General features: G+C 40.8%; 1 protein-coding gene across 1 annotated transcript in view; it reads left to right on the forward strand.

The window, feature by feature from the left end:
- The first annotated feature begins 2,197 nt into the window (after positions 1-2,197).
- LSG1 (large 60S subunit nuclear export GTPase 1) overlaps positions 2,198-12,210 on the forward strand; it is a 37,455-nt gene continuing 27,442 nt past the window's right edge. Inside the window, exons 1-5 of the mRNA XM_006873129.1 lie at positions 2,198-2,296; positions 4,422-4,548; positions 10,016-10,136; positions 10,276-10,362; positions 11,051-11,137. Of these exons, the coding sequence (XP_006873191.1) occupies positions 2,198-2,296; positions 4,422-4,548; positions 10,016-10,136; positions 10,276-10,362; positions 11,051-11,137 (521 nt within the window). The remainder of the gene's footprint in view (positions 2,297-4,421; positions 4,549-10,015; positions 10,137-10,275; positions 10,363-11,050; positions 11,138-12,210) is intronic.

Consider the following 12,210-nt stretch of genomic DNA (forward strand, 5'->3'; position numbering starts at 1 on the left):
CCTTTGATACTTTCTATACCATTCAATATTTTTCCCATAGAAGTTCTTTCCTTTTGGTATTCTAACTCCAAGTCTCTGCATGTTTAATTATAATACTTCACTTTGTCTTCCCAAGCTGCAGATTACCCACTAAGTAATGTAAGCATGGGGTTATTTGTGCTTGCTTACTACTTATCACTTTATTTGGTCCAGATTTTCTGGAGTCCTTGGAAGACTGATAATACAACCCAAATTGTTTGCTTTCTCTAAATCTCTGAAGGTGACATCTGGAAAGGGAAACTACTGTGGTAAGTCCCAAGTTTCCAGCTGACCTCTAGGAATGAGATGGAAAATTTCTCCTATAACATCTATGATGATGACAATAATGATCAATCTTTTTAACCATACTGCATGAGTTAATTTTCTCTGTAGCCAGTCAGCTCTGGAGAGAATGCCAGGAACTATCAGCTAATTCTATTCGATTAGTCTTCTCCATATCTTACTTCTGAGGATTATGTTCTGTGTTTTGGAGTATTTTGTTTTGTTAACATATACTGTTTCTAAATTGGAAACTGGGGAAACCATCTGATGCATTCCCAAAAGCCTCGCCCCCAAACTACTACATGGTTTGTCAGCAATCCCTTGGTTGATTCTCAAAGCTCAATCCAATTCAGGATGAGTCAGCAGTGAGCTGTAACTCACAGAGATGGGTGAGTGGTATGGTGGCAGCTCTGCCTGCTCCTGACTTGCTGTGACTGATCTTTAACCAGCTGTCCACTTCAATGTCTTCATTTGCACTGGACAGGAGGGGACTACTCTTGATACTCAAAATATGGCTCATAGACCACATCAGTGCAGGCATCACTTGGAAACTTGGTAGAAACAAGAAATCCCAGACTTTCTGATTCAGAACCTACTTTAATGAAATCCCCGGAGGATTCACATGCACATTAAAGTTTGAGAAACACTGGGCTAGATAGTTTTTTGAACCTGTAATATATGCAACAACTTGCATGCCCCGTACTCTCCTACCCTCCTGTCTCCCAGGGATGTATAGGATATTGAAACTTGGGTTTGAATCCTAACACTGTATATAGTCCATCTAAGACTTGGACAAACTGCTACTTCTGAGCATCAAAACAGTGAGGTGGTAAAGAAAATGTTAAGTAAAAAGCCCAACGTGCACACAATTACAATCCAACTTATTATAGTACCATTATAGAGGAAATATAAAATGTGGGACAAAAGCCCTGGCTGCTAAAAGTGGAATCTGCTGTTTTCACTTTAGTTTAATTAAGTTGTTGCTGTTAAGAGCCATGAGTCTGTTCCGCCTCATAGGGTTTCCAAGGAGCAGCTGGTGGATTTGAACCGGACTTATGGTTAGCAATCTAGTGCTTATCCTACAGCGCCACATCAGGACTCACTCCTAGTTTCGTTATTATAGGGAAATATTAATACAAATTTAACTAAAACTCTTAAAAACATTTTTTAATTTGAAGCAAAGCAGAAGTCAGATACTGGCTTCTATGCAACCTTTAGAAGCTCTGGAACTATTCATCCTCCCAACTTCAAATTCTTTCCAATTTGCAGCTGGGAAAACTTGGTAAACAAACAGCTATTTTGTGGTTGGGTTTCTTAGAGGAAAGGCCACACCCAGAGGCTCCGGCTGAAATTAACACCAGGAAGTTGCCTCACCTCGCGTCTCAGAAATACCCTTCCCGGGAGTCTCCACCTCCTGACGAAACCAGGTGGGAGAGGTGGTGTGGTTGTTGTTGACTGACGATGCGTCGGTTCAGACTCATAATGACCCTGTAAAGGGTTTCCGAGGGGCAGCTGACGAGTTCGAGCCACCGACTTTGTGGTTCAAACCGGCTTTACGTACCGTGAAAATGAGCGGCCATTTTATTTTAGTGGTCCGAGCTCCTAGCCGGAAGCTAAAGACCAGTGCACAAGTCTGGGTCGTACCATTCTCTTGATTTAATCACTCTATCCAAATTTGAAACAGTTATAGGGGTAGTTATCGTAAACTAAGACCTCAAAACCATTTTTATATCTATATAGTAGTGGAAAACTTGAGCTACATAAAGTTAATTTGGAGCAAGTGGTTTCGCTTTCCTCTCACCTGTGAGTTCTTTTACACCTCACTTCCGGGAGTGAGCGCAGGCTCTTGGGCAGACGCACGCGCTAGTCTAAGAAGATTGGTCCCACGGTTGCTGCTATGGGCCGGAGGAAAGCGCCGGGCACTGGCTCTTTGGGCCGGGCCCTCATCCGACATCAGACTCAGCGCAGCCGTAGCCACCGCCACACCGACTCCTGGGTAAGACAGACCCTGTCTTGTTTCTCGTCCTTTTTGTCACGTTATGAGAACCTGAATGCTGCGAAGTGGGGGATCTTGGGTTACTGGGAAATTTTCCAAGGCAGTGTTATCAAGCCGAGTATCAAGAGGAGTTTACGTTTGTGCCGTACACAAGCAGGTGTGCCTGGAATTCCAGCAAGGCACAGAGCACAGATATAGAAGTGTGAATGTGCTGGTGTAGTGTTGAAGCTGAGGGTAAGATCCTGAAAAGTCTTAATTCCCCAAAATAGTACTGTGGGCCTCTGCCTTGTATGCTATGAGCATCCCTAGAACTTTCCGAGTAGCAAAGAGACAACACTTTCCTTTGTATTAAGTTGCACCAAGAATTGACCTTGCAACAGCTGCCAGTTGGCTCTAGAAATAAAAGTAATCCAGATTACTTGTTTCACTTTATTCCCCTAGTGGTTTTTAGCTCAACGATATCTAGAAATGTAGTACGAACAGTTCATTTTCCCTTGACCTGTGGAAGCTCATAGTTGTAGGATCCTTGAAAAATGGATGAAGTAGTTTGACTTGGATTTATCATTGTATTTGTTATTCCATTCATTCCCCCAAGTATTTGGGAATTAAGTTCCTAATAAGATGCTGTGCTGAAGCCGAAGATAATTACTGCTAACTGTTGTTAAGTGCCGTCGAATTGGTTCCGACTCATAGCAACCCTATGTAGGATTTGTGAGAAGCAGCTCGTGGGTTCGAGCTTCTGAGCTTCCGACCTTGTTTGCAGTTGCTGATCCGACAGTTGTCCACATGTTGTTTGTGGTTAAGTGCTAACGAGTGGGTCCCAACTCATAGCGACCCCATATAGGGTTTCCAAGGAGTGGCTGGTGAGCTTCAGCTGCCAACTTAGCAGTTCATACCAACCTTGCAGCTCAGTGCATTAACCCTCAACCACACCAGAACTCCAACTGTACATGTGTACATATAGCAGCTTGTGCATGCCTACATACTATCTATCTGGCTTCCAGCCATGTCAGTTGGAGAATAAATAGCATTCAGAGCTCATCAGTATTCATCATACCAGAGTTACTCGAGCATTAGTTTATTGTTCGTTTACCGATTTAACCTTTAGGAAGTAATGAAAAGATGAATATTGTGCTTTTTCCTGATTCTGTGCTCTAATAACCTTTTGACCCACCATTTTTTCATTTTCTTGGTGGACCTGTTTATATCTGTAGTAAACATACTGGGTAAGATGGTGCTCTTCAATCTGGGAGTGGTATCTGAAAAGTCACTTTAGGAGATAGCAGCTAGCATTGTTTAACCAATAGGATCGAATTAACAGAAGAAAAAGCAGTGCATTGCATGTAATAAGGTAAGTATTGTTCCAGGACAGGTGATATGCTAACATTTGTATCTTTATGTCTCACATACATTTAGGTCACTAAGCAAGCTACTGCTTTCTGTGGGTCTCCATCAGAAAAATTTAATCAGTGCTGACTGTTGGTAGTCAGGTAGTCTGGATTCAAGTTTTACCTCTGTCACATCTTAATTTGTGACTATAGATAAGTTTTTTGAAAAGACAGGAAGTGAACTTGTTTACCTAGCATGAGATAAGCAAGTGCTCATTTAGATGTTGCCTATTTACCAGTATCGGGAGTCCTGGTGTTGCACTATGGGTTAACGTGCCAGACTGCAAAGCCGTTTGAACTGCAAGGTTGATGGTTCAAGCTTACCAGCTGCTCCTTGGAAACCATATACATGATTACTATGGGTCGAAACTGACTTGACACTTAATAACAACAACAACATTAACAGTATTGACTGTAAACGGCCAGCATCATTTAATAGTTCTGTGGTGGTGGTGTGCCGTGGAGTCAGTTCCATCTCATGGTGGTTGGTGATTATGTGCCCTGGAGTCAGTTCTGACTTATAGAGACCATGTACAGGGTTTCCAAGGCTGTAAATCATTAGGGAGCAGAAAGCCTCATGTTTCTCTGGTTGGTTTGGAACTTCTGACCTTGAGGTTAGCAACCTGACTTGTAACCACTATGCTACCAGAAATGGTTCCATAAAGTTTTTTAAAAGCCTGTTGTCCGTTGAGAGCCAAAGAGAGCAGCTGTATTTATTATCTGTATTTCATTCACAGTTACATACAAGTGAACTCAATGATGGCTACGATTGGGGTCGTCTTAATCTTCAGTCAGTGACTGAACAAAGCTCCCTGGATGACTTCCTTGCGACTGCAGAACTTGCAGGAACCGAGTTTGTGGCTGGTACGTTACATTGTCTGCTGCTGAGTGCACACACATGGTCATCTTCAGGAATGGATAACAAGCACATCTACTTGGAAGGGTTTGATAACCCTACTGAACTCATAAATGGCTTGTCATTGACCCAAAGACATCTCTAAAAGCACTTCACATTAGTGCGACATCATCTCAAACTCAAGAACCTCAATCTCCTAGAAAAAAATGTCATTCACCATTATGATAAGCAATACCAACATTTTCTAGAAAATGTTTTCTTCTTGATACCATTGTTAAAGACAGACTTTTTTTTTTTTTAACTTACTATTGTGAAATGTGTGAAAGTGTACAAAGCAGATCATTAATTCATTTTATATTCAGAAAATCCTAAAATTTTGTTCATTTCATTGATTACAATTGCTTCAGTATAACATCACTATCCTGCTTCGTCCCTGGGTTTCCTGTTTCCATTCCTTCTCCTTTCCTAACCCTTCTGAACTTTGTCCTTGGGCAAATTCTGTCCTGAGTCCTGGTATCTCACTGTAGGATAAGCAGTGGACCACAAGGTCATTTGAACTGCAAGGTTGGCATTTCAAATCCACTCAATCTACCAGTCGCTCCTCAGGAGCCCTAACCAGGTTTGCTCTGAGTCGAAACAGACTCAATAGCACTAAACAACAATTCATCTCCACTGGTTGATTATTCTAAAGTGTGCCTATAGTATTATTGTTCCCCTTATAAACCTTTCTAGTGTTTGGCTAAAAATTGAGCCACGGGGCTGAGTTTAGTACCACACCTCAAGGGTGACAAAGGGCCAGAGTGTTGGAGTTCCACCAGTCTCTATCTGACCAGAAAGCTTGGTCACTTTTATGATTTTAAGTTTTGTTCCATTATTTTCTCCTGCTTTCTTGTTGTTGTTAAGTGCTATCGCGTTGGTTCCCACTCATAGCAACCTTGTATAGGGTTTCCAAGGAGCAGCTTGTGGGTTTGAACTGCCAACTGTGGCTTTCAGTCCACTACTGATCCTACAGTATCATACCAAGAGTCACTCTTCTACTCTATACACAATCAGCTAGTGTAATCCCTTTTAGAGCACTTAGCTGTGGTAACCAGGCACCATCTAGTCTCAAGAATTGTGGAGACTAATGTTCATGTGGTCCACTAGTCCATTGGATTAATTAATTGTTGGCCATGTATCTTTGATTTTCTTCACACTTTTCCTTCTTACAGACTAGGAGAGACCAATAGTTGCCCCTTAGATGGCCACTCACAAGCTTTTAAGACCTCAGTCACGACGCACCCAAAGTAAGGCATGGAACATTGTCTTTGTGGTCTGCGCTCTGCCAGTTGGTGTCCCTAAGACCAGCGACTCATTCTTTCAAAGTATTTAGTTAGAACTAAGAAGTCCTGGTGTGGTGCTGTGGGCTAATGCGTCAGACTGCAAAGTCGTTTGAACTGCAAGGTCGGTGGTTCAAGCTCACCAGATGCTCCTTGGAAACCCTATACAAGGTCATTATGAGTCGGAATGCACTCGATGGCACTTAACAACAACAAGTCTTCCTAACTTCTCCCCCTGTATGTACCTCCACATTCATGGATGTATTTGCAGCAAAGGTAAATGTCTATATGCAAACATCCTTTGTCAACCCTATGTCTATTTTGGAGGTATATTATATTCTTACTTTGCTCCCACACCTGTTCAGCCAGCATATCTACTCTGTGGTATATTGCTTTCTGCTTCACCAAAGAAACGTGTATTGATTTCTTCCCAAGTTTAAAATAATCTGTTCTACCTTGAAATCTAAGGAGCTCTGGTAGCATAGTGGTTATGAATCGGCTACTTATCTCAAGGTCAGCAGTTCAAAACTACCAGCTGTTCTGTGGGAGAGAAACAAGGCTTTCTGCTCCCGTAAAGATTTACAGCCTTGGAAACCCTGTACAGGGTCTCTGTGAGTCTGAACCAACTCCATGGCACATAACAACCTTGAAATCTACTTAGCTTCTTCTCTGTTTCCAAGTTCTGAAACTGCACTATTCCTTCTTTTTACTGTGTAATTGTCTTTGTTACAAACCGATTTTTCTGATTCTATTTTCAGTCTTGTAGACATGTTTTACTTAGGATAATTCTATATCTGAGTTGAACTCTTGGGTGGTGGTGTCCTGTTTGTTAATCTCAGGTTGCTTACTGTTGTTGGCTCTCTGAAGAACTTCCTATTTTGCTGGCAATTTTTTCCTTTCATACTTTTACATATGAAATGCCGACTCTTGAGTTAGCTATTGTTACATAGGCAATTTGAATTCTATTTTGGAGTGCTAATCAACAATTATGAGAATTTCTCCATACATATAATTTGCTTTTGCAACTGCTTTCCTTGTTTGTTTGTGTTTTTTAGGGGGGTTTTTTGGTATTTTGTCTTTTAAGTTCTTTAAACAGTACTTGGTACAGAAATAGCATTGTAGACTATCATTACTATTCCAATTGTTTTAAATGTTATTATTGCACTGTTTACACATCATTCATTCAGTCATACAACATGCTTTTGTTGAACACTAATTACTCTCAGGTCAAAATAATTGCCATCAATTGATTCTGACTGAGGGCTACACTATGTCTGTCATTGGCCACTGTTGCCAGGCCTTTCTTCTGAGATACCCCTGGTATGCTCACATCTATCTAACCTTTTGATAAACAACTGAGTGTTCATTGTTTGCGTCATCTAAGAACTCCACCTTTGGACATTGTACTGGATCTTAAAAATATAGTGATGAATAAGACCGTTCCTTTAATACAAGGGGACTTCAAAAAGTTTATGGAAAACTGGAATTAAAAGATTAATGGAAATGTTCCATGAGCTATTTATTTGTAGCCCTGAAACAAGTTTTTAACATGCAATAGAGTCATAAAAGATGGAATTAATATTCATTTCTACTTAAAGAAAGACTAGGGCTAGTCAGGGAAGGCTTCACAGAGGCTACCACTCTAGGACTGAGTCTCAAAAACTAAGTTGATGTTAGAAGGGCAGGTAAGGTTATACAGGTCAAATAGGCAGGTAGAGGGCCCAACCCAAATAGTCTTGTTCAGAGATGGCTAGACATCTGGCCTCACTGGTGCTTAAGGTATAAGGATAAACTAGGAGAATTAATTTTGACTAATGTTATGAATCGGAACCAACTCTACAGCACGTAACAACAATAGTGACTCTGAGCCCTGGGATAAGCACTGGGCTTCTTACTGCAAGGTCAGCAGTTCAGAACTACCAGCTACTCTCAGAAACCCTATACAGGGTTGCTGTGAGTTAGAACCAACTCAATTCTAAAGCAGAACGTTAGCAGCAACAGCAGTGGTGACCCTGGTGTCCTGGTATGGCTCTGTAGGATAAGCATTGGCTGCTAACTGCAAAGGCAGTGGTTCAGAGCCACCAGCTGCTCCTCAGAGACCATATTCAGGGTCACTATGAGTCAGAAGCGAATCATTATCACTTAACAACAGCGGTGACCCTAAGAAGCCCTAATGGCGCTGTGGGCTAGGCGTTGAGCCGCTAATCGCAAAGGCTACCAGTTCAAACCCACCAGCTACTCCATGGAAGAAACACGAGGCTAACTCCCGTAGAGAATAACAGTCTTGGAAACCCTACATAGGCTCTCTCTGAGTCGGAATCTACTTATTAATGGCAAGTTTGGTTTGGGTTAACCAGGGTAGAGCTGTGCTCCATAGGTTTTTTCAGAATTAGATTGCCAGGACTTGCTTCCAAGGCAGTAGTGGGTAAACTCAAACCGCTAATCTTTCAGTTAGCAGCCAAGAGCATTAACCAAGGGACTCCTGAGGTGCAAAGGTACTGTATATGACTGAGCATACATGTTGGAGAGGCAGACACAACACAGCCCAGGTCCTGGTGGGCTTATGGCTTGAAGAGAGGCTTGCAGATTTAAGCAAATATATATGATTTCCCATGGGAGAAAGATATGGAATCTGCTTCCACAGAGATTGTAAACTGGGAAACCCCATGGGGCGTTTCTTTCTGTCCTATAGGTTCACTGAGGGTCAGCCAGAAAAACATGTACGTAAGCTCATGAACAACAATTGGGAGGATAGTGAGAGTAATGAAAATGCTTTCAAACTGCTTGTGCTGGTGGTTACACAACTTTTGTAGGAAGCATTGAATTATAGGTTTTAATTAAGTGAGTTTTATGATACATGATTTATATCTCAGTAAAGCTGTTTTTACAACAGCAGTGATTTACACGAACTGTTTTAGTAGTATAGCAGAGCCACAATTAGGGAGATAAAGAAGTAGGGAGTGGGAGCTGAGGATATAAATGAACATGTGTCTTTTGAGATATTTGACTGTAGCAGGGATGGAGAGCAAAGGAATGTGTGTGTGTGAGAGAGAGAGAGAAAGGATTGAGGTTAATATTAGCATATTCATAGGTTATGGAGCGGGAGTCAGTAGAGAGGGAGAAGTTTGGCTAGATCTATTATTTAAAGTGCATCTCCCATGACCCAGCATTTCCACTTCTTAGTATCTCCTCTAGAACAGTGATTCTCAGACTTTGGGGAATTTGTTAATACATGGATTGCTGAATCCAGACATTCTGATTTAGTAATTCTGGGGTGGTGCCTGAAATTTATATCTTGACAAGTTCCCAGATGCTACTGCTGCTGTTAGTTCAAAGACTATACTTGTGCACAGGAAGGTATAACAGATTAACACATGAGGGGCTTCCAAAAGGTCATGGGAAATTCCATTCTCTTTGAATATATTTTTCCATACACTTAGAAGACCTCTCATATGTAGCATTATTTTAGCAATGGAAAACACCTTCAATATTCAACAGTGGGAAAATGTCTAAATTAACTGTGTTATGCACAATGAAATGAAATGCTTAAGTTAAAAAGAATGTACTAATGTGAAGGATTTCCAAACCTATTACCAAATGAAAAGACCAAGATACAGAATGGCATCATTTGCATTTAAAATATATATATATGTATATATATATATATACATATATATATATATAAAACCAATCCATACACAGTACAACCTTTGAAACAAATCTGTCAGAGAAGGAAAACTCAAATTGTTTCCACTAAACAAGTGATAGGAAAGGCATAAGACTGCACCTTGTCAAAAGCAGAAAACTTGTGAGACCGAGAAAGACAAGGCAGTCTTGTCAAGTTCCAGCTCTCACGAGATTAAGTGTATGTGACCGTGAATATTTAAAGAAGACCTGGAAAGCTGGTCACTTGGTTGATAAACCCAAGGAAGGGAACTAGAACTATAATTCATTTTCTGGTTTTGTTTTTTTGTTGGAGTGTAGGGAGGGAGAGGGGAAAGGCAGATAGAACACTTCATTTGGAAATTATAATTTATCCAAGGTTAGAAGAATCTAAATCAGGAAAGTGTAAGCTATATTTCAGACTCTCAAGTTTATCAAAATGACCAACACTTGGTATCTATATTGTTTCTTACGTAATCATACTTTTTTACAGAGAAGTTGAATATTAAATTTGTGCTTCCTGAGGCTAGAACTGGACTACTGTCTTTTGAGGAGAGCCAAAGGATTAAGAAACTCCATGAAGAAAATAAACAGTTCTTGTGTATACCAAGAAGGTGAGTTGAACAAGAATTTAGAGTATTATAAGGCATAACAAGGCCACTAAGTGTAAAATGTTTCAGTTATTTACTTTTTTCCTGCTTCATTTTCTCATCTGCCAAACTCACGTGTGGAATTGTGTTACGGTTGTTTCAGACCAAAATGGGACAAACAAACTAGTCCAGAAGAGCTCAGACAAGCAGAGAAAGAGAACTTTTTAGAATGGAGACGTCAGCTTGTCCGGTGAGTTTTAAATTAGCTGATAATTTGCCTTGATCTGAATTCAGGCATTTTGGTGTGTTTGTATTGCCGTGTGCTTTTTGACATCAATACTCTTCTAAAGTGGAAGGGATAGCTTCTTACAAGTACAGATTGGTGTGTGTACACACAGCATTATGGGTGCAGGTACAGACTTACACTAATGGTGAGCTGGTTACTCTGCTCAGTTCTGGCATTGTCTCTGTTGAGTCTTCTCTCCACCATTAGGCATTTGAGTTGATCACAGCACTCTTGAGCATTCTCCTAGGGAGAACTGTTGGAGAATTGGGACTGTGTATGGTAGATAAACTTCCAGGCTTAAATTGCTTAGGATAAAATGTGAATTTTGTGTGGTATGGTGTGAAATGGAATCCTGGTATGGCGCTGTAGGGTAAAGCGCTGGACCGCAAGGGCAGCAGTTCAAACTCACCAGCCGCTCCTTGGAAAGCCTTTACAGGGTCACTGAGTCAGAACTAACTCAACAGCACTTAGCAATAACAATGGTTTGAAATAAACTTTATTTTCTTGTTGATTCAACAGAAGGTATATAAAAATAGCTTGACAGATAATATCAGTGTTCTTATTTTTTAATGAAATGAATTTGAGCATTTGTCTTGTTTGAAACCTTCTGTTATAATCTGGCAAAGGTATAAACTTTCCATTCTAAAGCCAGGCTAGAAGAGGAACAAAAACTGATAATGACTCCTTTTGAAAGAAACTTGGACTTTTGGCGCCAACTCTGGAGGGTCATTGAGAGAAGGTAAGTTAGCATTGTATTGTGTAATGAGAACATTGTTAGTTATGTTAGATTTTCATGTTAATATATGGTGTAGCACTGTGGGCTACTGCATCAGACTGCAAAGTCATTTGAACTGCAGTGTCGTTGGCGCAAGCTAACCAGCTACTGCTCCTTGGAAACCTTATACAGGGTTGCTATGGGTCAGAATTGACTCGACGGCACTTGACAACAACAACAACTATGCTTATAAGCCCCCTATGTGTGTGTGTGGGGGGGGGGTGAACTGTGAAGAAGGCCACTGTAATCTCACTTCCGCAGTTTAGTTCAAAGATTTTCTTCAAAGAGAATTATTTTCCAAGATACCGTACATGAACCTTAGATTTGAAGTGATGTGTCTTGAAAAGGGACCCTTCAGACTGTATTTTTCTTAAATCCATAATGTGCACTCAGTAAACATTAGCAAACAGGTTACTTCAATTTAGATTCACAGACAGGAGTAGTACAACACTTTGTATTGTTACTAAGAAAACTGGACTTGGATAGACTTAGAAAAGTCACTTACGTTCCTTTTTACGGTGAGGAAATTGTTCTGCAATTACATAGTTGTGGCTGCACAACTTTGTCAATATGCTAAAAACCACTGAGTTGTATTCTTTAAAAGAGTGAGTTTTATGATACGTGAATTATGTTGCTGTTGTTAGGTGCCATCGAGTCAGTGCCAACTAATAGCGACCTTAATGCACAGCAGAACAAAACCCTGCCTGATCCTGGGCCAATCTCACTACTGTTGCCACGCTTAAATCCATCGATGCTGCCACTTGGCCAATCCTTCTTGTTGGGGATCTTTCTCTCATTCTCTGTCCCTCTACCCTACCAAACACGATATCCTTCTCCAGTGACTGGTCCCTCCTGACAATATGTCCAAAGTATGAGAGATGATGTCCATCTTGGCCTCTAAGGAGCACTCTGGTTGCACATCTTTCAAAACGGATCTGTTGGTTCTTTTGGCAGCCCATGGCACTTTCAATATTCTCCTCCAACACCAAAACACAAAAGCATCAATTCTTCTATGGTCTTCCTTATTCACTGTCCAG

Source organism: Chrysochloris asiatica, unplaced genomic scaffold, assembly GCF_000296735.1.
Source record: "Chrysochloris asiatica unplaced genomic scaffold, ChrAsi1.0 scaffold00224, whole genome shotgun sequence".
NCBI classification, from domain to species: Eukaryota; Metazoa; Chordata; class Mammalia; order Afrosoricida; family Chrysochloridae; genus Chrysochloris; species Chrysochloris asiatica.